The 27,297-nt window shown below is 43.9% G+C and overlaps 2 protein-coding genes across 4 annotated transcripts; one reads left to right on the top strand and one right to left on the bottom strand.

Moving 5' to 3' along the window:
• Positions 1 to 122: 122 nt before the first annotated feature.
• Positions 123 to 7,122, top strand: LOC115736388 (AT-rich interactive domain-containing protein 6-like). 3 transcript variants are annotated; one of them, XM_048272597.1, is made up of 13 exons: positions 124 to 373; positions 1,337 to 2,343; positions 2,445 to 2,484; positions 2,746 to 2,798; positions 3,182 to 3,227; positions 3,347 to 3,439; positions 4,040 to 4,147; positions 4,259 to 4,310; positions 4,433 to 4,508; positions 5,116 to 5,182; positions 5,263 to 5,313; positions 6,222 to 6,314; positions 6,810 to 7,122. In XM_048272597.1, exons 2-13 carry the CDS (start codon positions 1,358 to 1,360, stop codon positions 6,909 to 6,911), a joined length of 1,767 nt encoding a protein of 588 aa, XP_048128554.1. In that variant the 5' UTR covers positions 124 to 373; positions 1,337 to 1,357; the 3' UTR covers positions 6,912 to 7,122. The 3 variants fall into 3 exon arrangements, with proteins under 3 accessions (XP_048128555.1, XP_048128554.1, XP_048128553.1); XM_048272596.1 differs by having other exon boundaries at positions 4,433 to 4,514; XM_048272598.1 differs by lacking the exons at positions 5,116 to 5,182; positions 5,263 to 5,313; positions 6,222 to 6,314; positions 6,810 to 7,122 and adding an exon at positions 4,631 to 4,761 and having other exon boundaries at positions 123 to 373; positions 4,433 to 4,587.
• Positions 7,123 to 20,180: 13,058 nt separating this feature from the next.
• LOC115736489 (3-hydroxy-3-methylglutaryl-coenzyme A reductase 1-like) lies at positions 20,181 to 23,994 on the bottom strand. Its single transcript, XM_030668217.2, has 4 exons — positions 22,881 to 23,994; positions 22,432 to 22,613; positions 21,808 to 22,154; positions 20,181 to 21,016 (listed from the first exon to the last, which is right to left on the bottom strand). The coding sequence occupies exons 1-4, from the start codon at positions 23,855 to 23,857 to the stop codon at positions 20,771 to 20,773; spliced, it is 1,752 nt and encodes a 583-aa protein (XP_030524077.1). The 5' UTR covers positions 23,858 to 23,994; the 3' UTR covers positions 20,181 to 20,770.
• Positions 23,995 to 27,297: the final 3,303 nt, after the last annotated feature.

Here is a 27,297-nt window from a genome sequence, read left to right as displayed (position 1 = left end):
AGTGAGCGGCTGCTGACTCGGCCTTATCAACAAAACCCGGAAACCGCAAAACGTCGCCGTCTTAGCTTCTCCCTCGGTTCTCAACGCCTGCGTGGCTCTCTTGACCGGAGAAAGGAGAAGAGAGAGAGAGAGAAAAAAAAAAAAAATGTAACTGCTGTCTCCCGGGCATGAAAAGCGCAAGTTTTTCATTTGGCAGATCTCTCAGAACGGAAGCACCATCGCCCTTTTCCTTCCTCTTCTTCGTCTTCCTGATAAGGATACTCTCTAGGGTTTTTGTTGGCATTTCTTCTTGCAAATCTTCCTCCTCCTCCTCCTCCTGCTGGACGCTAGCTCTCTGCGAAACTCTGCCGCTGCATTTTCCGCAGCGCAACAGGTCAGTCTCTCTCTCTCTCTCGTTCTCTAGACATGCAGGGCACGCGCTTGTGGTCCTGGTGTGGTTTGTTGCCTGTTCTTCCGTGTGTTCGTTCGGTTGGTTTTTGTTGCGGTCCTGTCCTTGGATAGGTTAGGTTATTGAGTTGTGGTTTTAGCTGGAAGCCCTAAAGCGCTCGGTTCGGTTGCTTGGGGGCTCGGAAAGGGGATGGGTATTCGCATTCGCCTTAGCTGGCTTGGTGAGAGAGTACCTAGTTCAGTTTGGAGTTGAAGAGGAAATTGGCAGAAAGTGCATGTGCGCACATACGTAAGAGCTTGTGATTTTTTTTTCCTTTTGTTTTTTTTTTTTTGGTCGCTGGAGTTGACAGGGGATGTGACTCGGGGTTTGGCTGGGGAAATTTTCTGGGGACTGAAATTGGCTCCGGAAATGTTTTTGCTGGCATGCCTTGTTGTGGTTTTTTGGTGACTAGGAGAACGTTAATGGTTATTGGCAGAAAGTGCATGTGCGCACATACATAAGAGCCTGTGATTTTTTTTTTGGGTCTCTGGAGTTGACAGGAGATGTGATTCGGGGTTTGGCTGGGGAAATTTTCTGGGGACTGAAATTGGCTCGGGAAATGTTTTTGCTGGCATACCTCGTTGTGGTTTTTTGGTGACTAGGAGAACGTTAATGGTTATTTTCAGCTGTTTCTCTGTGAAATATTAGAAAGAATGAAATCCCATCAAGTGGTTTTTGTGTTCTGCTGATGTTCATCAATTATGTATTTTTTTAAAAAAATGCCCAAGCTTCTAGCAAAAAAAAAAAAAAAAAGATAGTACCCAAACAAAAGTCCAAAGCTAAAAACACTGAATAGTTGAGGCCACAGAAGATGGAATAGTTCCCAGAATGGGAAGTGCCCTACATTTGCCTTCTTTAAAGTTTGGAAAGGAGTGAGCTCTGTGAACATTAAGGCCCTTGTTTTGATAGGACTGTCTTTAGAAGCACAAGATGAGCGGTTCAAAGGAGAATGAGGAGATGGATAAGGAGGTGCCGCCAGGCCCGGCTCCAAATCTTGTCGATGAAGGGCTACCAAATGAAGTGCAAGTTGAAGCATCTCACGAACAATCTCCTCATTCAGCGCCTGCAGAGGAAACTTTGAAGCCAATTGAGAATGTGCATACTTTGCCTTTGGAAGATGCTTCAACTGATGATAAGAAAGTAGAACCTGTCTCCGGTACTCCACTCTCTGCCCCAGATAGTATAGCTATCACAGAAAATCAGCAAGATGTACCCGAGTGTGATAATGGAAGTGCTGAATCTGTTGCTGCCGCCAAGGATGAGATACAGAAGGAAGCCACTGATTTGCTTCAGAAGGATGCCACTTGTTTGCCTAAGGAGGAGGCCGCTGATTTGCCTCAGGAGGAAGCCACTGATTTGTCTCTAGAGGAAACCAAGGGTGATTCTACCACCCTACCTCAGAAGGAAGCCACTGAGTTGCCTCTACAGGAAACCAATGTTGATTCTATCACCCTGGCTCAGAAGGAAGCCACTGACTTGCCTCTGCAGGATACTAAAGTTGACCCTACTGCCCTGTCAACGGGTCATCCAGAACCTGTCGAACCGATATTGGAGGCCAAAGCTAAAGATACTGAGATGGTGGACAGTAAAATGGGTGCTGTTTGTGATGATTTATCCTCAGTAGGAAAAGACCATATTGTTGCACCTAATGAGGCATCCATTGGCACTAATGCTGAAATTGAGAAAGTGGAACCGATGAAGGTTGAGGAGCATCAGACTGAGACCCCTGTAGCTAAGGATAATGGCAACTCCAGTTTGAAACATTTATTTCTTTTAGACGAAAATGATGAAGGTAGTGAGTCCGGGACAGAAGAGGACCAATCATTATTCATGAAGGAGCTGGAGAGTTTCTTTAGGGAGAGGAGCATGGAATTCAAACCACCTAAGTTTTATGGGGAAGGTCTAAATTGCCTCAAGTAAGTCAACTGTGGTTTTTTATACCGAAATTTAGGAGGAATTGTCCCTGGATATTGCCTCTGTCAAAACTTATGTTCTTATTCTTGAAATGGTGATGAAGGTTATGGCGAGCTGTGACTAGACTTGGAGGTTATGATAAGGTACATGTCTTTCTGGATTTTTCTCTTGATGTTCATTCTCATACATTGGGCAACCTATGATTGGTCAAAATAATGTACTTTCTAAGGATTGTCCAGTCTATAAGAATATTTGCTCTAGTTGTAACATTTTGCAACCGTATTCATGAGAAGAGATATTTTGCAGTGCATTCTCATTCTGTCTCTCCTATGTTGCACTGCACTTCACGGGTTTTGAAGTGACCCTTTTTAGCAAGCAATTGAAGTCTTTTCTATGGTGTATAGGTTACATCATGTAAGCTGTGGCGGCAAGTTGGAGAGTCCTTCAGACCCCCCAAGTAAGGAATGGCTTCTATTATCAAGCCTAGGCTTGAGCTGTTAATTCTGCTTATGAGAAATGACTTTTGTCCTGTGTGATTTCTTCTCTGTATATCATGAACTTGTCATTGTCGGGTTTTTATCTGTATTGTATATATGTTCAAGCTCTGTGGCTTCATTTGCCCGTCTAATTTGCCTGTCTAATTTGCCTGTTACTCTTTAGCGGTAGTTATAGTGGTTTGTCTCTCTACTTTGAAAATTTGTAAGTTGAAGCATTTAGGCCAGTCATTGACAGACAGATTCCAAGGATGGTCATTTGAAGTTTTCATTCTTTCCTGCTTATGGACAAGTAATTGCATTCTCTACTTGATACGTGGATAATCAGTCCAGTCCTTCCATGCAGGACATGCACTACAGTGTCTTGGACATTTCGTGGTTTCTATGAGAAGGTGAGTCTTAGTTTGATACTTTGTGCTCTTTAGTCATCTATGATGTATTGAACTGGTTCTGCAAATTTGTGTTAAACAGCTGCATGTATGATTTCTTAAGTATTTTGCTCATTTTGTAGGCACTCCTTGACTATGAACGGCACAATATGCGTGGTGGGGAGCTTAGTATAATCGCTGCTTCTCCCACAGAGCCTATGGTTGGTGACAATCAGGTAATGTAGTTATTATTTGAAGATTGACCATTTTGTTCTGATCTGGCTTCATGAGAGGTTGGTATATAGGATGACTCAGACTAACCTTGTTGTATACTTCATAAATCTTGAACAAGAGTGGTGATTGTATTAAAAAAGGACTAAGAACGATATAGAAAAATTGGAACCATGGAAAGTTTGAACTAGACATCCTCGGTTAAGATTTTGTAATTCCATTTTGAGTCCTCTTTCACTCTGAAATGTGATTAAGGATTCTGTTGAAGTAACTCATTACGGTTCTGTGTGTTATGTTTGATACTTTTTTAACATTACTCAACCAACGGAGATTAAAAAAATAATAAAAAAAAGAATGTTCAGGAGCCATATTTTCGCAGCAGTAATAAGAAAAGAAACAAGGCAAACACTGCGCACAATAGAGGCCGCCCCCTGATCCTTGCATAATGGGGAGCCGCGTGCACTGGGGTTTCCCTTTAATTTTTGTTTGTGTGTTTGATCTTACAGATTTAACTACTTCCTCCATTCTCTTCTAATTATTTCCTAACAAAATGTAGAGCAGGAGTAATTTTGAGCATTTAACTTGTCTTTCTATGCTATAATTAGGCATCGGGATCTGGTAGGGCACCCAGAGATGCTGCAGCTCGTGCAAGGCAGGGTTGGCACTCGCAACGTCTTCTTGGTAATGGTGAAGTTAGTGATCCTATTATAAAGGTATTTACCATGTCTTACTGGATCCTTGCTTTTATGTTGTGATTAGTTTTAGTTTCCTCGTGCTTGTTTTTTCTTAAGGCTCTCTAAGCTTTAGTATTCTTGTAATTGTAGGATAAAAATGCCATGTCTACCCAAAAACGTGAAAAGCAGCTTAAAAGCGTTGGTATGCTACATATTGGAATTTGTCTTATCCCTTCAAATTTTGTTCTTTTCTTGTGGATGTATCATTACTGCCTCTACTGTTTTATAGCTATTTAGTTTCTTATTGTGGAGTGGTCACTGCAGGTCCAGTGAAACGTAAGAAGCAACCATACTTGGAAAGTTCTATTAAAGCTACACGACCAAAAACTTCTAAATCACAGTTAAGGCCCTCTTTCAGTCTGTGTCCTTTTCAGCCATGGTTTTTGTAATGTGGCTGCTATTAAATTAGTTTGTTATATGTTTGACCAAAAAAAAGTTTGTTGTATGTTTTTTTTTGTAAAGAAAGTTTGTTATATGTTTGTTTCTCTTGGTTTAAGTATCACCGATAGTCTGATGATTCTTTCTAATTAGTATAACCAGCAGTAGTATCTTCTATATAATTTTAGGTTTTGGCTCTATAGAAGCACTACCCTGTTTCTGGTGTCTCAAAAGGGGCTCTTGACTCAACATGGTTTCACTGTCTTGTCTTTACTGTAATTTCTCTCGAACCGCATTAATTGGTGTCTATATTACTGATCCTTGGTTTATATTAATTAAAAAAAATGAACAAATTTAAAGAAAAAATATTTGGGCTCCCTATTCATCGAAATCATGGAAGATCAACTACTAATCACTTTACTTTTGTGAGTGGTTCTGAGTGTTGAAAATCCTTCAGTAAGTCATATTTTTTGCATACCTTTGTCTAGTTTATTAATTTAATAGTAGACTGGTTATAATGTGGATCTTTCAATTCTTTGAACCATTCTAATATGGTTACCATTTGCCAGATTGGATATACCAGTAGTTGACATTGGACCACCAGCGGATTGGGTAAAAATCAACGTACAGAAAACTGTAAGTTTATTGATTCACTTGCCTCATTCTCCTCTTCAAGATTCAAGGTCTTGCTAGAATTTCATTTTCAATATGTGCAGAAGGATTGCTTTGAAGTCTATGCCTTAGTCCCAGGGCTTCTAAGGGAGGAGGTCAGAACATCTCTGGATTATATTTTCATTATTGTTATTAGATTGATTCACGAACTTTTACAATGAAACCAAGGTAGTAACCCATTTTATCAGCCCTTTCATGTTGATTTTTTTATGGACTGAGGTTTCTGTATGGCCATTTCTGTTTTCGCAACTGAAAATTACGAAAGCGACATCACTCTTTCCTTCAATGGGCTTTTAATACTGAAGTTAATTAGTAATAATGAAAATGAAACGGCAAACTTCAATGGTTCAAATGCCATAATATTGAAGGTGTCATATGATATTTGTTACCATTGATGGTGGTGATAGTTTCTTGTCAAATTGAATTAGTCATTTCACTGGAAATTTAGAGAGACAGTAGGCTCGATTATGAAAGCGGGTAGTGGTACGATAGGCGCCAATTTAGAGTCATCCATAGATACTTTCCTGACATTACTATTATCGTCATGTTCTATTGGCATATCCCTTGCCTTATGAGGCCACATCCTATCTCTTGAGGTCCATGTGAATCTGGTTATGAGTGCATTTAGAATTGTGGGATTAAACACGGTTTGATGGGGCAGTGTCATACAACTACTATTCCTTAAGTTTGAGTATGTCATATTCACATATCCTTGGTATATGATTGGGCAAGCCTCTATAAAACATATTGAGATAGCCTCATGAGAAGTGCAAGTACAATAGCCAACAACCTCCTGCCATTTGTCAACATATTCTGTGGGTCTTGCACATGAAATTACTCCCAATCTTTTGAAAAGCTAAGATGCCTTCACCGAAACAGAGAAATATCTGATGTTTCTGTCTTTAGTTTTCTTTTCTATCTTTCTCCTGTTTTTCTTGTGTGTTGGGCTTTTGGTTGGCTGCATGTATTTACTTCATCACATTTGCTTTTTGGGAATATCCAGGTCAGGGTCCAGTCTGATCCTGCTGGGAGACTGGTTATAAGTGGTGAGCCGGAGCAACCCGATAATCCTTGGGGGGTGACTCCTTTTAAGAAGGTATATTATTTTCTCAGTAGGCGATTACCTTCTGAACTAGTGATTTGGCTTTGAAGGATCCATCCTTGTAAAGCAACTTTTGCAAAATAGACAGTGGCAGATGCTTCAGCAATGCCTCCATTTCCTTCTTGACTCTGCTTTCATCAGTGCTAGTACTTGGAAGCCAACAATGAGTCTTCTTCTAGTCTCTGTCTCTAGCCAACCCCCTGACACTAGGCTATGGCCTCACAATGCCTGCTATTTATTGCTGTTCACTAGAGGAGCTATTAAATCTGGATGACTTGGTGATGCTCATGGATCATAGTGCTATTATAGATGCCTACATGATGTAGATTGTCTTGATATAGTCACAATTGTTTACTTTGTGGTGTGCTTCCTTGCTGGGTAGATGTTCCTCTACCTTGCTGGGACTTATCATTCTCAATCACTGACCGTATTATAGTTTAAGATTGGGAATCATTTGATGGAGAAGGAATGTTTTTTTCTTTTGTACAGATCGTCAACTTACCTTCCAGAATCGATCCACACCAGACATCGGCAGTGGTCACCCTGCATGGGCAGTTATTTGTTCGGGTCCCTTTCGAGCAATCGGAATAGCGACTTTGGCGTGCTTATGCACATCATGTTGATTGGAACTAACTGTAGGTGTTAGCTTCTGTAGCTCACTAAACCATGTCCCCATCTTCAGTTCACTCTGCTTTGTACTCCTGTGTAGCGGAATCGATTCAGCTCTGATTAATGTTACCTATTAGTCGTTATTTCGCATGCAGTTCTTGTCTGTTACTGTTTTGAGATCCTGCTCGTTTCACCTGAACCTCCATGTGGCTATGCTCATCCAATCATTTCGGGTCTAGAATATGATCTCTGTAGAAGAGGGGAAGAAAGGTCAGAAGAGGCAACTTGTAGGTTCCCGAGATCTCCAGCTTCTTGATGGCATGGACTAATAATTCTCTCATGCTGTGATGGACTGTCCTTTCTCACTTGTCTGATTTACTGATGTTCTGTTGGATCTGAGTCCTCCTTGTGTTCTAAGCAAGCACTGGTGAGAGTGATGCTCTTGACTCCGTGGGCTATTTCATGCATCTAAGGGCGCGCATAGTAACACTTACGCTTTAGAAATCAATTTTTAGAGAGAAGTAAATTTTTTTTTTATTTTTTTAAGTGGCTTGAAAATTATTTTTAGAGAAAAAAATTGCTTTAAAAGTAGAAAAATAAAGTTAAGTAACCAAATAAATTTTTACTTCATAAGTATTGTCGTGCAAGAAGTGTTGGCACGTCAAGCACATTTCTTGGCTCTGGTTGAAGGTGTTCCGGGGAAAGGTGTCTCGCCTGACGCGGTTGCCCAAGGTCAAAGAGACTAATGTTGCATAGCTATATATCAAGTCAGAAGATTCAAATTATCTCGAGAGGCAAAGGTGTGGTTACTTTATCCGACTCCAATAAAGTGATTCCACGATTTGGAAGGAACAGCTCATACGGCATCCAAACAGCCTAATGCGCCCGCGACAGAGTTGACAAGTCGGGTCTTGTCTTGGTCTCCTCGAAAGCCCACTGAATGGCCAAGACTCTGGAACACATACTTGGATTTCTGCGTGCCGTTTAGACCTTTCCTTCCGTTGTCACGTCTGCAACTTCCATCACAAGAATGGTTGATGAGATCTACCCGTTACCCAAAAATGGATGGAGCTCCTTCAACTACCGATCCCTTCTATTGCGAGATGGGATCTAATCAAAGTTTGCCCAAAACAACCCAATTGGAGAACCACGGACAGATGTTGCCATTCCCAGCACGAATCCCCAATTCCGGAAAAATCCTTCTCTGAGCCACGCTACGAGTCCATCAATTCAGGTGAAAATACGGGACTTTTCGCGGCGCACATTGGAAGGTAGGCTTGTCGCTTGCTTAGCAAGCCGTCGTCGGTCCGTGCAAATGGTAGTCTAATGTGATTGCCTTGCGATGTTTAGGTTTGTGATGTTCTAGGAATTGTCACATGCCTCGGGCAAGAATGGCGATTTCTCAAGAGTCAAAGAGACGCTTCTAACGGAAAACATCTTCACGAAGTCGAGGAGGGTGATGGTGGACCGGTGGTGGTGGTGGGGGTTAGCTTAGCTAAGAAATCTATACTTCCATCGGAGGTGAACGGAAAAAAAAAACATGAAGAAGCTTAGAAACACTCGCATGGGGTTATTGCTTGCCACGTGACGACCTGCCCTTGAAATTTTCTCATCCGACGATTTTAGGCACACGCATTACAATTCCGGCTACCTACTCGCTCCCAAAATCACAAATCGAATACAGCCGCCAAGGATTTGCACCGGGATTCGGTTTTCAGCCCCTCTGGTTCCCGCGGGGAGTGTTGCTGAAGTCGATGGCCTACATCACCTTCTTCCAGAAACGCTATCGAGAGCGTGAGACTAAAACTGTCAATAACATCGGGCGAATCAGCGTGAAATTTATGGCGAATACGTTACGTGTCGATCTCGAATTATAGACTTCTTATCGTCTTGATTATCGTATTCGAATGTCCAGCTTGTTTCGTTCGATTCGGTCATGACCGATGTCGGTTTCCCACGCATAAAGCTCAACTTACGTGCAGGACGAAGCTGTTCTAGATGCCCGGTGAAGTGATGATTCGACATTCCAGCTCGACCCGAAAGGTTCCCAGTATCTCAAAGGACGCAATTGGAGTTTGCAAAACGAAAACAAGCTGCGACGTATCCTTTACATGGGAAATGGTCGCATTCAAAAGAATACGGCCCTTCTTCATCTTCAATTATGTTACATCGCATGTCAAACAAAATAACAACCGCTCAATTAGACGAAAGTCGCCACTCTTTTCCACAGACAGAATATGTCTGAATACAAAAGAGAAACAACACCAGTCCTACTGCCAGATAATTTCAAAACAAAACAAAACAAGTTTCAGACGAAAAGAGGATATCATGAGAACATGATATGCTCAATGGACATATCTATGATTTCTTCAAATTGAAATCGATAGCTGACCACCGAATCCGTATTTGCGTAACAACCACGTACCGAAATCTTCAACTGTTGCGCCAGTCTATTCAATATTTCTTTTCTTGTCAGGCGCAAATGACAAAGGCGAGATACCATTTGATAATTTCTACCATTTCTTGTCCCACGAGGCCCCACCATGTCCTCGTACGATGCGTGTATATTCCGATTCTTGTTCTTTGCTTCTTCTCTGCTCAAAATTATAAATTTTGCATTGGCCAGCGTCCCCATTCCCATTCACACCCACCGTGTTTAAAGAACAAGTAAAACGAGCTAATCTCTTATAAATCCGCTCGCGAGCGGCCACCACACAAAGCCAAAGGCTCGAACTACCAAGAGAGAGTTGCAGACATTCACCACCGCCTCTCGTGTCCCCTCCCCTGTACATATTCCCCAACTAATCACCCCGGTTAGTGCCCGGTCGGTCGACTCGTTTCGTCATGCCGTGGCCTGTTTAGACATTGTTTAGCAGCCCATATAGCCCCCGGAATTTGTGGGGTGGGGGGTGTTTCCGGTTGAGGTTTTTGTTGTCATGGAGGGAGTTGGTGATCTGGGCTACGCTAGTTTTGGACGGAGAGGCCGTGGAATCACCAGCAACAGCAACAGAGGCTTCAAGGTGAGCTCGAGGAGGTTCTCGGTACAAAGACTGCGCACCAAGTTCGCCTGCCTGTTTAGGGCGTTGAGCAAGTGGAGATGCAGATATGGTCGAGCTCTCAGAGTCTTCAAGAGAAGCATCTGTTGCAGAGAATGCAGTGCCGACAGTTCTTCTTCTTCTTCTTCTTCTTCTTCTTCTTCTTCTTCTCTGAATAGGAATAGCAGTAGCAGGAGGAATCTGGTGAAGGGCGACGCATCTCGTTGTACTTATTACTACGGCTCGGGCGTCTCAGAGAGTTGTAGGATGCGGTCCTTTGAGCGGTCCAATACGGTTTACTCGGAAGCCATTGCGGATTGCTTGGAGTTCATCAAGCGGTCCTCGGTTTCGGTCGATGACTACCGGGTTCAGCCAAAGATAGAGTCTTGTTAAGTCTCGCATACATAAAAGGAGTGTAGTAATTATTCTGTGCATAAGAACATCTCTTGTTTTGTTTGGTTTATGTTCTTGTTTCGGGCCACTAGACTACTCCGGTTAGCTCCGTTTGCAGCAATTTTAGGAGCGCTCTCTTCTGCTGTCAATATGATGTATGATGATGGTCCAAAGGTTTTTCAAATGCCATGCCGTAGAACTTGCTTGAGAGTTCCAAGTAACCTGATCATGGATTCATTCGCTTTGTTTCACTCTGTATTACTAGGATGTTTTGGTGACGTTTTAGTCAATGAGAAATGCGAGTGCCGGTACAAGAATGTTACAACTCCTGTTCAACATGAGAAAAAGGTTGATTGCAAAACTTCCCGAACTGAGATTCATAATTTTCGCGTCGAAATGACAGAGCCCGTGCTGCATCACGCAGAAGTTCTCTTTCTTTCGACGATTCTCTGTGATGCCGATTGCTGAACTTCCTGAAACTGAGACATCAGAATAACAGAGACCATGTTTACATCATGCATAAATTTTCTGTCTTACGGCGATTCCCTGTGATGCGGATTGCTGAACTTCCTGAACTGAGAATGATGCCAGTCAGATCTATTACTTCCGCGCATCGAAATTAAGCCCACCAGCATATCTCGGTACAACCAATTTGCTAAGAATTATTTCTGCGGGCTGTGAGATCACGCCGAGCAAATATCAAAACCCAGATCAGACGCTTCTGCAGAACATGCGAGTCTAAAATCTCTTGCGCCAAACTGGCAAATTCCTCAAGAGTTAGCAGCTTATTAAGACTCCGGAAAAAGTAATATCATCTAACAACACACATTTCTCTAGCTTGACTGAAGAGGAAGCATAAAAGCTAATGTAAAAGGATGGAAAGGTGGAAGTTCTAGTTGGAATTCTGAGAATCAAAAGGCCAATCATTGTTTTAAACTTTAGCACAAGGCACTTGTTTGTGTCTCCGGGAGGCGGCCTACCTTTGTTGAATTCTTACATCTTCGGATCGACAATCATATGGTTTAAGATATTGATCGCAGCCACTTTTCGGCTAATCCGTTTCATACTATATTAAGTGATGGGCCAAGCTTAATTGGAAAGAGCCAGAGCGTCAAATTTGCAGATTAGTTTTTGGAGTACTGTCAAAATCAAGGGGAAAAGGCAGCTCAAACCAAATACTTAAAACTTTAGTTTATGTTGGTCATTCTCAGCTTGGAGAGAGAAACAATTCGGATTAGAGAGCACATCTGAACTATCCCTAGCCAGTGAACATGGGAATGGCTTACTTTGTGAAGTAAGCTGGAGAGATGAGCTCAACCTCTGAAGCATTGCACAGAAGATTCAGAATTTCGCACCCGACATTAACAGTAACCTCTCTCACTCCCTCTGAACAAATATGTTCCTCCAATCGATCCTACATGGGTTCGCAACGGTTAGGCTCTTGGACCTTTTGTCTTCGGGGAGCGGGACATCTACGGCGCCGCCCCCACGGCCCTCATTCTAGGCCACGCACCCAATAAGTTATCCGGTATACGCTCTCCTTCTCCTTTTCGCATATCGAAGGGATAAATAGTAGATAAGACATCTAAGAAGAGACCAACAAGACAATGTGTTATGCGTTATGGAACAACAAACAAAGGATTACACTCAGTCCACATGTTCTTAGGTTCATTGTCCTCTGCTTAATACTTTGAACATTACATTTAAGTCCATGTACGATGTACCTCTGTGCGCTCGCCTCAAAAAGCACACGCGGGTCTTTTTATTCAATTGCTGTTCCCCAAATTACTTCATCTGTATTTGGTGTACCTGCATGATTTTGCTGACAGTCATGCCAGGTTTTCATGATGGGACAAAGTCTACTTTTGAGCTCTCATTTGATGTGATCCTTGAACATTACTTTTTAATAAATCTCGATCATAGAAGAACCTGTGAGCTATCAATCTCTGTATGTTATGATACCGATATATATAATGGGGCCATGCGAACCCTTTATTGGGAACCCTTGGCATATTTGATGTCAAAATCTCTCAGATTTGCTTGTGGATGGAGTTTCGACGAGCGTATATTTCGCTGGAAATATGATGAACACGAGCAAACATACAAAGCACGCAAGAAGCGCAAAAAGCACATAAAGACTCGCTCTTCTGATAAAAGTAGCAACAGATGCCAAAGCTGTCCAATGAACAAAACATGATTGATAAACTAAGAATTATTAACTTGAATGAAAACTAAATTTTCAGAAAGTGATTGAATAAACGGCTAATGGGCCAAGACAGTGGCCTTAAGCAGCCCCTATACCCATGACACATGATGGATTTTGAGGAGGAAAGTGGCATCCAACGCCTTCCTAATTTGGTTACACTAGTCTCCTCTGGAGAAACTTTTAAGATCCGGTGACCAAACCGTGCGCGTGTTCTTTGTTTGAGCCCGCCTTTCAAACTTCTACCTTTTCAAATGCCTCGGAGATTCATTCGAAACTGCAACCGTGTCAATATTTGCAAATATAATTATCTTCTAGGATACCATATCCTTTCGAAATCTTCATTTGAATGGTTCGAGTAAAGAGTTCTAGATATCAGAAAGGTAGCAGTAGCTGATGATGAATAGGAACGCCACCACCCTCAGAAAAATGGAAAAACTGGAATGATGGTGAATATCGGAACTGTTGGAGTTGGCGAATATTTCGGGACCCTTGTTTCTCACACCGGGTACGCCTACGTGAGCTTAGGGAAACCGAAGTGTTACCCAACGACATGTGACCCTTGCGTGTGGGATGCGGGGGTTTGGGGGCGGTGCCCCCGACATGGGTGTCCCACTGCCCGGTCAGCGGGCGGGGGTTCGGGGGCGGCGCCTCCCGACGGGGGTTCCGCCGGTGAGTGGGAGGGGGTTACGGGGCAGCGCCCCCGAAACCTCTATGAATTTGGGTTTTTATTTAAGCTGGCCCGTATGGTTGGAATTAAGAGGTTTTAGGTTTTTTAGCCCGTTTTTGGGGCATATATATTTTGCTCGGTTTTATCATTGTATGTGTAAGAATTGGCTGCAAACCGAAAAATATAGTGAAATCTCTTTGCGGGATGTAGCCCTAATCTTGGGTTGAACCTGAGTAATCTCGTGCGTCATTCCAATTTTTCTTGATTCTCTATGTGATCGTCTAATTCGGTTTCGATAAATCCCTTCAAGAACTGCTGTCGTTAGTGATCTTGGATTCAACCCATGAATTCGGTTCAGGAAGAACTCTTTTCCAAGAAAAGGATACTGGTTTTTTCCTTGGGCTGATGCTACTGTCAATGGATGATTGGACATTTGAAATTCGAACAGACAAAGTGATTTGTTGTTTATGCCTGCATAAGTTCTTTTTGTCTAACCCTCCTGGTCCATCTCGCAAAACTTGAATCGAAACATACTATCACTATGAATAATCATCATCTTCCGCCATCATCTTTCTGTCTAACCCTCCCGGTCCATCAACAAAGTCGGATCGAACTGTTGGGGCTAACAATACGACTTAGAGGGGGGTGAATAGGTTGTTTTAGAACTTTGAAAAATATTTGCGGTATAACAAGTTCAACTTCAAACATCAAGTCAAACATCTACAGAGATATTGTAAAGATCAGGTCGGTAGATATTTGAAATACCATGAGAAAATTATGTGCTAAATTGTATGAAAATCAGGAGAAATAAGCGCACACAAAACAATAGGTGATATAAAAAGATGTGGTGAGTAGATGTTTCACAAAACAATATTTGAATGAGTGCAAGACTATGTAAAAGATCAAGTAAAATGCAAGCACACATTTGCGGAGACATCGTAGAGATCAGGTCATGCTTTTGTTTGACGGATGGTGATGTTTACGAACATTTAGTGCTCAAAAAGAGGAGATAGAAGGTCTGCAAATAGATATTTAGTGGTTCAGCTTTATCCCCAAGCCTACATCTACTCTCACGACTAAATGCCACAACTTGGGCTGGAATCCATTAAAAATCTTCAAGACAAGTTACAAATAGTAAGTACAGCCTTTTCAATAGATCACGCTATCGGGACTCATATCTTGCTCTCATTATTGTACACTCGATCTCTCACACGATTACGGTACATAAAGATTACTAGAAAGGATCTTTCGGGAGAACAAAGAAACAACGATAAAATAGTAACTCACAACAAGTATGCATTTTATATTGTGCTCTCTCTCTCTCTCTCTCTCTCTCTCTCTCTCTCTCTCTCTCTCTCTCTAACATTTTGGCTTGGATAGTCTTCTATTATATAAGCAACTTCATTCTTTTTGTTGGAGGGGCTAGAAAAGCCCAAATAGCCGTTCGAGATCTGTTGGAACTGCTGCAGCTACTGTTTTTGACACTGTTCTGAAACATTTGCTATTCTGCTACTGTTTCGAAAAAACCGACAAATGTCAACAGCTATAATCCGCCCCGATAGGCTTCCCGATCTTTCTCTGCGGATCTTTCACCCCGTTAATGGCTATATTTTCTTCTAACGAAATATCTGCACATGTCCGTCGTTCAAACATCACCGAACTTGACATCGACAAAAACATTATCACACCCGATCTTTAGGTCCATTGGTGCTGTTTATAGGAAAACCATGGAAACAAATTGCGATCAATTATTGAATGATTCTCTTGAATATCCCGGTTTCCAAAGATATCACCTTGATGATAGATCGACCATGGTACCTCTGTGACGCCCTGAAAATTAGACCATTTGTACGGTGACCGAATTCAATAAAAAGGATTATTATTGAATTTCCGTTGGTATAAAATTTTGGATCGTAAGGAATTAAGGGACGAATTTTGGACGGTTCTCGATTTGTCGATCGGTTTAGATTAGGTTTCGAAATCGTAGTCGCCGCAACTTAGGATTTTTAACCCTTGCACCTAGGCCTAGTCCGAACCGAGCCTAATCCGTGATAATCCAAATTTTATTCTCAGCCGGTTGAGCTAAAAATTCATTCAGTCCCGATTTATCAATTGACCCTTTTACCCCTCCTTTATGTGCTAAAGACAAAATTTTCAAACCTAGTGGGCCCCACCTTTGGTCAAGTCCCTCAACCACCAATCAAGTCAACTAGTCAACCACCCCTCCTCACATCAATCTCTCTCTCTCTCTCTCTCTCTCTCTCTCTCTCTCTCTCTCACATCTGCCCCCACCTCCTGTTCACTGTGCGAGCACCCCCCAACAGACCACTCCTCCTCCTTCACGCCCGAACAGCCTTCTCCTCTTTCATCCTCCATCGTTTTGCGCCACCACCACCTCCGATCACCCCCTGCCTCCTTCGCCCGCCACGGCTCGTCACTCACCAGTTACTCCTACCGCCGTGCGTCACCAAAAAGCCTTGAGGCGGCCTCTCGTGCATCAGCCCTTTTTCAACATCCGTGGACTGCCCGAGCTTCGGTAGCACTTGTCGTCGCTTCGGACCGCCACCATCCACCGCGTCGTCGTCCTTCGCCCTCACCACGCCCTCTTGACCCTTTCCAGCCCGTCCGTTCCCCGCCAAATCGCTGCGAACAACTCCCACGGCCGATGTCCCCTGTTTCTATGTCGCCACGCCACCGTGGCTGCTGCGGCTAGACTTGGCCGGTTCCGGTTCCTAAAAAAGGTGGAACCGCCGGTTACGGTTTGGCTTCAGAACCGCCGGTGCCAAGGCCCAACGACTCTTTCACCCGGCCTCCTCCCTTTTTTTTTTTATAAAAAAAACGGGTTGAAATCGTGGGCCCGGTCAACGGGCCGGTTCCGGGCCCACGGGTCCATTTGGCCACCTCTAGCCGTGGTTGCTCCGACCTAGTTACGGCCACCCCGGACCACCCCTAGCGACCGTTCTTTACCCTTCGCCGCCCCTACAGCTGTTGGAAGCCGATCAACGCCCGTGGAGCTCGGAACAAGCCCGGACCGGACCTCCACTATTCTGCCCGACGTCCCTTGTTCGGGTCCCGGGTTTTGTCCAACTTTAGTCCGCTACCTTACGCCGCCTTCAGCAGCCACCAATGCCACTCGCAGCAACCCCGAGACCCCCCCAACCCAAGCCAACCTTCCCTTAGCTCGTGAACCACCCGAACCCCCACAAAACCTCGACACGGCCCGATTCCCCTGTTTTCGCCGCTGCCACGTTCTCGTGCCGCCCGTCTAGCAACCAGCCGCTCTTGTTCGGGCGACCACCAGCCGTCTTTCCGAACCTCTTGCCGCTGTCCCGGAGTGTTGCCGCCTCATTGGATCGCCTTTGGCCAAGTTTGGAACTCGAAGTTTAAGTTTGACCGCAAGTCGCTAATAGTCGTCACCGAGCCATTCCGTTGTCACTGCTCGAGTCGAGTCGGCCCGAGCTTGTTGATTTGTGAGTTAGCCATTAACTCTTGGTTAGGACGCCAATTGCGTTCGGAATTAGATTAATTAGCTAATTAGGGTGTTTAGGTAGTTTAATTACTTGTCGATTAGATAGAAACGTGGTTTAAGCTAAATGACCGTAATCGGTTCGGTTAGTCGATCGGCTAGGTCGTCTGTGGCTAATTGGTGATTAGAATTGATTGATCGTGTTTGATTGATCGAGAGCGAGCGATAAGTTGAAACGAGCGCACGATTGATCATCAATTGGAATTGAAATTGTGATAGAAATTGATTGGCTTCAATTGATTAATTGATTCTTGAATTATTGAATTTGAATACCGAATTTGATTGTTGATTGTCATGGGGGTCCGATTAGAGGTTAATCGTCCTAAATTGCTTGATTTTTCAGTCGATAAAATTTTGCATTCATGTGACCACGTATGAGATCAAATTGCATGATTTAGCACGAAAACGGCCTTGGGCCAAGTATTTGAACATGCAGGTATGAGCATTCGACTAAATTCAAAGAAATGAACTGGATGGTTTTCAAAGTACTTGAGTGGTCATATAATTGGATAATTCCAATAATCATTGTCTTCTGGTTGGTCGGTCCTTGCAATCATTATCTTCCGTCTGCTGGATGTGCATCAGCAATTGTCTTTTGACTGTTCGTTTGCCGGTCGCAGCTTGTGAAGGGCCGAAGCCTTTTAAGGATTCCTGTTAGCTACGTGCCGTGTCCCTTACTATCATTGTCTTACGGTTGGTCGAGCGGAGTCACATGGACTATCAGAAGCCGTCGCCGGAAGTAAGGGACGATGCCTAATCTTGCTAGGAAAGTACCAACCGACTAGTGTGCTGGACTTACAGGTTGTTTTTGATAATAAATGGACTTCGTGTGGTGTCCTGTGCATGCAAGTGATGTGATGCTTTGCCAATGAATTAGATTGGTTGGTTTGATTGTTGAGTCGTGTGCATTGCATTATGTGTGGCATAGAGGGTAAACTTACATGTGGTAGAAGTATCTGCTCTTTGATGATGTGACTGGTTGTTAGGACGTTCGAGCGAATCAACGCCCTATCCGAACTTAGGCGTTGACTCACCGAGATTTATTTCTCACCCCATCGTTTAACCATTTCGGGTCCCAAGTGATGGAGCGTCCTATTAGGTTTGGGGTTTCGTCCGACCCGTCGTTTCATATCACATCCTATCCGATTCCGGGCACAAAGCATGTCCGGGAGCATCACGTCACGACACTCTAGGTCGATGAGGGGATGCCACACTTGGTGGCACACCTCTTCAAGGCCCGGTACTTTCGTGACGTAGATGGTCTCTTTGGCCCTCTCCGTGAGTTTGAAGGGCCGCATAATCCACCATTTTATACCCCCGCCTGGGACTCGATGGATCTTGATACTCCCGACGGGGAGATAGTGGACCTCGAGTCCGATATGGAGTCAGAGCTCTCTTCGGGTCAGAGTTCTACGGCTTAGTTGTAACAGCCCTCTTTTGGGAGCCCCGTAGAGGCTAGGTCGTGGGTGTTAGAGTAGTCTTTTGGAAGTAGATGATGGTTTAATCTTACCCGATCGTGTATCTTTTTGAGGTCTTAGTGAGCCGCCCCGAATAATGGGATTGTATTTATCTTCCGTAGCTCAGTAGGGTTAAAACTCATCTGCCTTTGTTTAATGGATGAAATTGTATTTTGTGAAATGATTGTTGTGGCTTTTCCTACTACACTATCCCCGTTGATCTTGTTGTCTGGGAGTGTTGTACGTTTCGCATACGCCGTAATTTTGTAGGTCGATAGTGTACCCGGAACTCTATCATTCATAACCCGAGGCGAATTGGTAATGATGTCATGAGCTCGAGAGTCGGGCCGTGACAACCTCCAAGTCATCATGAACATCTTGTCATTTTTTACTTGTTCCTTGTCAAGATCTTCATCTTTGTACTCAATCTTCACCGAACTCAAGTCACCGATATCATCACAATCTTTGTAGCGGTTATATCCTTCTTGATCAAAAATCTAGTCAGTTGATCAAGTGACCGTCACCTTTCAGCAGTAAACATTTGCACACACTCTTACCCGCAATTAGGACGTTCAAATCTTTACTAGTTTGTTGATGTTGTTCACTCGATATTCCACCCGATCCGTATAAGGCAGCTACTCTTTGCTAATGATTTGCTGCTTTGATAACAATCCGCTCAACCCGATCTTTCTTCTAGTCCTTCTAAGCATATTGGCAATTTCGACTCTACCAAGTTATTCATTTTCATGGCCCTTCCAAGCTTTACCAAACATGTTCATTCTAGGCTTGTTCACCATCACCAAGGCCCATCCACTGTTCACCTGATCTTTGTGCCTCAAAGCCATCACAAACATCTCCATTCTTCTTGGCTTGTTCACCTTGATCAAGGTCCTTCCAGATGTTCACTTTATTTGAAGATTCTTCCAGCTTGTAGACATCTTCAATGCCCGATATCCTATTCACCTCGAATATCGGCTACCAACCCCAAAGATCGGCAGAGCACTCTAAAAATTGATAGAGCAGACTTTTGTCTCGGGAACATCTAGTGCATCTTCTACATATCGGCTTGTGTATATATAACCTGGTATAACTCAACAAATGCACATATTAATATCCTTTGATTGTATTTGTTATCATCAAAACAAGATTGAGGATTTTCAACAACCACCATATTGGTGATATTCCCAACAAGCACAAACAACACAAATTCAGACGCCGCATGAATATACTGAGCTAGCTTTTTGTCTTGTAGGATGGGGGAGAAAATAATTTGGCCTGTGAGGGAGGCTATTCTACTTTGTGGGTCACATGCTCGAGCATCATTTTCAATTCTGTCAGCGACTCAAAAACAATTTGTGAAAAGGTGATGCACAAAGCCGGATTTCTACTTCTTGTAAAGCAAAGCAATACTCGGGTCTTTGCTGTTTTCTGGTCTAGGTGCCTGAGAATGTTCAGAGAGAAGTTGCCGAATAAATAAACATTAATCCCAGATCCCACCCCAATAAACAAGCATACTGTAGGAGATGCCAAAATAGTTGCACCAGAAATGGCCTAGGAAACATTTCATTTGTGATTAAGGCCGGTCGATCTACTCTTATACCGAGAGCCAACAGGTAGTCACTGTTTCAATTAGCATTGATGCATTTTAAATGTCTCGCTGAACTTGGATGTATGAAGAAAATAAAAATTTCTGACAAGAACATTAGGTAGGAGACATTTAACCAATTTGCCCTGTATCCAGATTAGGCAGAGGTTGGCAGCTTTGTGATTTCGAATTGTCGATGCTCTGGACAGACAGTAGTGACATGTTAATAGTATGCCTTCCCCAGTTAGCTCCTGCACTGTATCCAGGATATGCTTGGTATCCAATTCATCAACTCATAACTAAGTGACCCTTTTCTTAATTTGATTCACCTGTATAGGTATCGAGGTCCACATCATTCGTATTGTAATTGTACTATCTCGGCTAGCAAAGGCCCTTCGTCTGATACCCGGAAAGGAACTAGAAGTCCACTGTGCATGAAACTACGGCATCCTTCAGCTTATTCATTCAAATAGATGGAACTAGAAAGAGAGGGCAAAAGAAATATCTAAAATTTCCTCTGATATGTCTTTCTTCTGAAAAGACAAATCCATTATGCTAACAAAGAAACAACATACAGATCAATGGAGATTACAAAGAGACAAGGCGAAACAACATACCGCCGGCAACAGAGAAACTGGATTGCTGCTCTAATCTCGGTCAGATTGAAAGGAGTCACAAACAGAACCGACCCTTCATTAAAAGACAGGATCTAATGTACACAGGGACATAGAAAGATCTTATTTTTCGTAAGGCTTTCACTAAATGTTCCAATTCCTAATTCTTTGCCTTCTTGTTTTCTCTGTACCCACACGCCCTTGTATAAATCCTTAAAATGCCTGCCCTCTTCCTAATTCTCTTTGCCATGTCCTACACAGATGATTATTTCTGACTTCTCCTAGCTTTTATTCTCCCCAGTCCCAATGTTTTGTAGGCATGTGATGTCACGAATAAAAGCGGGGTCATCTTGTTCTCTTATTGGCACTCCATTTTGGAGACATCCTTGGAAGATCTGTTGTACTTCATGTGGCTCTTGACGAGTTGACCAGCAGCCAAAGCGGACATGAGTGAAAGCTCCCCGGCCAAGACGGAACCAGCCACAATGGTGGCCAGAAGCCTCGAGTTCGAGCCAGGAGAGTCTTGGCTCGCACCCTTTACACCGAGTAGGTTCAGACAAGCGGATTGTGATGCAAGTTGGGTGCCCCCTCCCACTGTACCCACCTGAATCACAAAAAAAAAAAAAAAACAAATTTTAGAAAGAGCGCGTTTCGCAATTTCATAGTAGATTTTCAAGGACTTCCTAGGATTCAAAAGGAAATAGCTCTCTTGCCAATTTTTTTAATTCAACTTCCAGGGGACACCAGATTAGATGCAAAGAACTTTGCCTGGAACCCCACTGAAACAGGACAAAGCATGTTGTAATAATTTATTGCGTTGCATGACTTAGGCTGATAATCTCAAGGAATCACTCATGGGCTCATCTAGATCTGCAAAATTTTGAAATCTACAAAGAGTCATGGAAAAGCAAATTGTCTTCAGGGGAACAAGACAAACCCACAAAAGTAAAATATCTGGGGCCTTGGTTTTGGGAAAGAGTGGATGCGTTGATTCTGTAGTAGATTCATCAAAGTTAGGGAGGAGAAAAATTGCAATTTTTGAGTACTCTGCTAATCAACTAACCTCTTCATCTTTCCATTGTTTGCCTCTAAAGTCCTTCAACAAAAACAGATCTCGAGCATCGTGAGCAACTTTTTGTTAGGTAATATTCGATCCGTACACTGTTCGCCTAATTGCTTAAACTTTTCGGAAAACGATTTGTCCAATATGGTATCAAAGCGCAGGTCACGAATTTGAGTCTCAACACTCGCTCTTATATTAGCTTTTGCTCGTTACTCTTGTCATCCTGTCTGTTTTCGCTGCCATGGACTCTGTTTGATGTGCGGTTCATGTCCACCTCCTGTGTTTCACATGTAAGGCTATTGAAATTTTGGGATTGAAGAGGAATTAATCACCTCAATGGAAGGCATGGACACGGAAACGTGAAGATCCTTGCCGTCGTTGACGGCCTCCATCATGGTGATGCAGTGAGAGCTCTCCACATTCTGTGCCGGATCTTGGCCAGTGGCGATGTAGATGGCCGACACGATGTTACTGGCATGGGCGTTGAACCCGCCAAGCGCGCCGGCCATGGCCGACCCGGCCAGGTTCTTAAGCATGTTGAGCTCCACCAGCGCCGGCACGGTGGTCTTCAGCACCTTCTGCACCACCTCCTCTTTTATCACTGCCTCGCAAACCACCGACTTCCCCCTTCCCTCTATCCAGTTGATCGCCGCGGGCTTCTTGTCCGAGCAATAGTTCCCTGCGTAACGCGCACATCATGTGTCCCAAATTACATAGTCCTAGAGATTCATCAAAGAGAGAGAACTGAACTTTTGAACTTTGAACCAACTTGCAATTGCGCATTTTCTTGACATTGCTTCCATGAATTTGGCTCTGATTTAACAGATGTGGATTACATGGCAGGAAGATAGGCGGGGAAACAGAAGTGGACCCGTTCGCTAAGGATTTTGCTATAAAGAATGCTTGATCTCATAAGCATTGGCAGAGCACGCCGGGGACAATGACAGGTTATTTACCGGATATGCCGATAACTTCCATGTCGGGGAAGTCGGTCCGGAGGAAATCGAGGACGTTTTGGACACCTTTGGAGACCATGTTCATCCCCATTGCATCGCCTGTGCTGCAGACGAATCTCATGTACAAATTTCTCCCCGCGAGCGCGCACCTAATGTCTTGCAATCTGGCAAACCTGCTCGACCTGCAATTCACAATCGGAAATCGAGTTTAAGCAGAAACATCACTGTCGAAAATGCTTGAAACACAGAAAGAAACGAACGGTTTTAGCAAAATCCAAGGATGTAAGCAAGCTTCAATCATCAAGCGAAAGGAGTTCGATCACTTATGCAGTAAAATATCGTACAAAGAAATGCCGTCAACAGAAGAGAATAAATATAAGATCTACGTACTTTTTTCCTGCACTAGTTAAGTCAAATTTTCCTTCACAATGACGCTAATCAACACTAACCTGTTGAACACAACCGATATGGTATCCAAGTTGCCGGGATCCTCCAGGAATAGCTTGAGCTCCGCGGCACGCTTGGCGGAGCGGAACCTCACCACAGGCGCTCGAGTCATCCCATCCCTCAGCACGACGCTCGTAGCGCCGCCTGATGTGTTTATCGCCTTACAACCCCTGTTGGTGCTCGCCACCAAGCAACCCTCCGTCGTGGCCATCGGGACCACGTACTCAATCCCGTCGAGCAGCAGCGGCCCTGCAACCCCCACGGGGACCTGCACGTACCCGATTGGCATCTCACAGCACTGGCCTAGAATTGAGGCATAGTCGAACCCCTCGAATGCCAGCCCCTCCATGGACCTCCCCGTGGTGCGCTGCACTGCCTCTCGCCGGATCGCAGCCGCCCTCTTGCAGTCCCCGAGCTTCGACTCAAGGGAATAGGACGGCGTCGTCCCCGCCACCACAGACTCGATGACCTCCTCGTCTTCCTCAGTCAGGGCAACAGACGTGGAAAGGGGGTCGGCAAGCGGCCCCGCGGTGCACTGGGTGCAGGTGTCGCCACAGCCCTCGCGGTCCTCCTCCTTGATGATGAACTTGTCCTCCTCTTGCTCCATGACTTGCCAAGGACCGTTAGCGTGGCCGCTGACGTCGTGCAGGGTGGGGGCCCGGGAGACGAAGGACTGCACGAGGCCGATGCCAAAGAAGCCGAGGAGGTAAACGAGGGAGGCGAGGAGGGAGACGAGGGCGGCGAGCTCGGAGAGGGTGAGGACGTGCAAAGGGGTGGAGTCGCGGATCTTCTCACGCCACCGGTGGTGGAGGAAGTAGGCGACGGAGAAGAAGAGGGCGAGGAAGATGGCGTTGGTAAGGTAGAGAGGGAGCGGGAGGGCATCGGAGGCGGAGGGGAGGAGGAGGAGCTGGCCGGCGGCAGCGGCAGCGGGGGCGGGAGGGGGTTTCGAGGATGGTCGACGTTGCCGGCGAGCTTCCATGTGAGGAATGAAAGGTTTAATACAAGGAGGAGGAGGAGAGAGGAGGTGAAGTAGATTGTGTGGAAGGAGAGAGAGGCGGGACAAGAATAGTAAAAGAGGGCGGTCGTTGAGAGGAGTAGCGGAGGTTCAGGGGCCCTTTCAGTGGGAGGCAAGGTCTCCTCTCTTCTCTTTTATAGAGCGCGCGAGCGAGAGGGAGAGAGAGAGAGAGAGAGAGAGAGAAGAGGCTTCGAACCCTGGTCCGCACGTATGGCCTCCATGCGAGTTCGATGCATGCTTTCACATTCGGGGAAAAAATATTATCGAATAAAGTTCTAAATTTATTATACAGATGTCGATATTTATCGTACATACGATAATTCAGTCGTAAATTCTTCAATTTGGTCAGTTTAGTTCTAAACATTTTTGACACTTTTGCCGATCTCGTTCTTCCGATCAATTTTGATTGGAAATCGCATATTTACACGATCAATTTTTTTTTTTTGTAATTTTCTTTTCTTTTCTTTCTTCTTTTTCCTTTTTCCTCTATCAGTCATCAAGGCCTCAACACTGGCCAACCACCGACGACGGCACCGGTCGACCTCTCCTAACTACTATGAAGGTCCAACCTCGCCACCCTAAGGCAAAGCTCACCCTTGCAAGGTCCAGAGGAGGGTCGAGCCTTGTCGGCCACTGGTGAGGCTTGAAACCTCGCCAGGCAAGGCTCAACCCTTGCTGGCCCTTGCTTGTGGCAAGTGAGGATCAGTGACCAGGCAAGGAGGAAGGGAAAAAAAGAAAAAGAAAATTCAAAAAACTTACTTGAAAATTTAGAAGATTTAAAATGAACACAAAAAAGTTATCCACGTTAGTGGCATTCGAGCCATGTACAACGGGTGACGATTACATCAGTAATTTTTTATCGAAATTGGCCGGAAGGACTATACTAACAAATCGTCAAAAGGTTTAAAATTAAACGGGTCACATGAAAAGGTTTTGGACCGAATATGACTTTTTTTTTTGGGTAATTATCCCATTAGTACTTTTGTTGTCATATTATGTGCTTTTTCTATAAAATCGTAACATTACATGTTGGATACATCGAGATCGGTCTACAATTTTGGTGAAGTGAATTCTTTAAGGGGGTGTTGGGTAGAGAAGGAACTCTTCTTGGGCGCTCTCGTTTGAAGACCAACTAGCCGCTCAGGTGCATTTTCGACATTTGCGCGATTCGGTCTTTATGCCGCCGCAGTGACAACGAGGGGCTAGCTTCCTCGCTAGTGGCCGGGCGACGCGGTTCGCCATTTCTAATCGCCGACGCCCCCGGCCACCCTCATGTGCACATCAGCATAGAGTGAGGGCGGCACTGCAAGAAAATGAACCTTTCGCTATATTAAAAAAAAAAAAAACGGTAAGCGGAGACAAAATCGGTCGCCACCGAATGAAAATTCACTTGTTGCAACCACATTCTCTAGTCTTCTCTCTCTCACACACACCCCACACCCGTTAATGAATATTGCGGCCACACCCCCTCGGCCATCCCCCTCTACCATCGACCATCACATTCTGTTAAGATGTAGATGGACGTGTAAGTTGTGTTAGCGAAATGCAATTACTTTGTTCTAACCGACCCATAATTTATTGGCTTAAGTTTTTTAGTGAATGTGGATTTGATTGGATATGGTGATGGGCTCGGACTTGAGCTCCCTTTTAACGGACTTTTCAAGTGGAGGTATCGAGCTTCCGCTGCACACTCTCAAAACTTTCGACGTCCATTGAGAATGGAAAATCGAGAACCAAACCGCTCTACTTGGGGACATTTGTTTCAGCATATGTAGGCTTGTTCCCCGTTCAAGAGTGCTAAATTCATCGTGCTAATAATTCTATCTATGGTCACCTGCACAATCGAGTCCCTTTTTGTTCTCTCAAGTTAAGGGACCAAGGTTTTACTTACCTATGGTGATTTTTCCCTCTACTTCTCCAGAAAGGTCGGTGCTGTAGTCAATTTGCTTCGGACTAGCTTGGTCCCTTTACAAATCATTCTCTCTATCTGTTTTAATTTGAATGTGACATGTGAAGTTTTTACCAAGGGGTAATCAAGAAAAACAAGCCATTGGGATTGCACCACGAGGTGGAAAATTTATGTCATGCTTCCATGGATGGAGATCCTCTTGCCCGGCGCGGTACTCTCGTCGGTGTCTCAGCCAATTTTCAACCATCTATGTATGTAAATGAGGCTGTGGATCAAATGGTTATTGGGGAAACAGCTATTTCAATCCTTAACCGATGTATGATCGTTAGTGCATTTTTAAGCCTTTCAATTAATCAAATGTCGTTCTAGACGTTTGCATGAAATTTCAATTTCTTCTAGCCATATCTCGTCTGAAATTATTCATGCGATGGTTCGGTATTTATCAGTTGCCCTACGTGTCACGACCTGTAATGCTACGTGGGCATATTAACTCAAATCAATGCGGTTTTGCTCCTTAGCCCTCCTATACTTTCAATCTTCCAGGTCAGACAATTTTCTATTTCTCTGATTACACCATTTGAGTGTCACTTTCAGTAGCCCCTCTCACCAAACATTTCCACCTCTCCATTTAATTTGATGTACAACGATTGCTTAGTAGCCATGCATGCATGTTGCCATTTTGGTTAGGTTGAATTGACCCACTTAAAAGAAGCTGGATAAGTACATTTGAATGATACGAACGTACAATTAAGTTCTAAAATTTTAAAAAAAACGTAATTAAGTCTTAAAACTTATCAAATTGGTGTAATCGATACATTTTATTAACTCCGTTTTTTTAGACTAACAAAAAATATTGATGTAGCTTTTTCTAATATTTTCTCTCTCTTACTTGGCATTACCTTGCTAAAACGTGTAGTCATTTCGGCCTAAACGGTAATTTTTTTAAACCAAAATCTAGATTAAATAAAAATAAAAAAGGTATTTAAAAAACACAAAAAGGAAAAAAGAAAAAAGAAAAAAAAAGCAAGGCAAGGGGCCACCGCCCTACCATCTCCGGAAAGAGTTGACCGGGGCTCTGCGAGGGCCGGCGACCCTCAAACAAAGGCATTTTGCCAGATGTGATTATGATCACAACATAGTTATCGAGTGATTTATCAAGAGAAATTGATTTATTCCGGTTTGGCTGAGTTTTCCAAGACAAGAAGTTCCGAGGACATCATCATAATCTCAACACACACAAACCTAACCCCCACCCCCCCGGTCCCCCCTTCCTCCTCCTCTCCCAAACAACCAAAACAACCACCTTAATTACTGTTCTTCCAACGAACTCGTATTTCCGTTGGCAATCTATTCCTCGACTTTACGCCATGGAGACTATGTACTATGTTAATGAAAGGACAATCAATGCTAAAGAAACTCTACTCGAATTCTGTTATATGTTTATGACGCATCATCTAGAAGCACGAAAAGTTTGGCTTAGCTAGTTCCCAACAAA

This window comes from Rhodamnia argentea, chromosome 11 (genome assembly GCF_020921035.1).
Source record: "Rhodamnia argentea isolate NSW1041297 chromosome 11, ASM2092103v1, whole genome shotgun sequence".
NCBI classification, from domain to species: domain Eukaryota; kingdom Viridiplantae; phylum Streptophyta; class Magnoliopsida; order Myrtales; family Myrtaceae; genus Rhodamnia; species Rhodamnia argentea.
The sequence above is the reverse complement of the archived record's forward strand: the minus strand, read 5'-3'. Positions and strand labels throughout refer to the sequence as shown.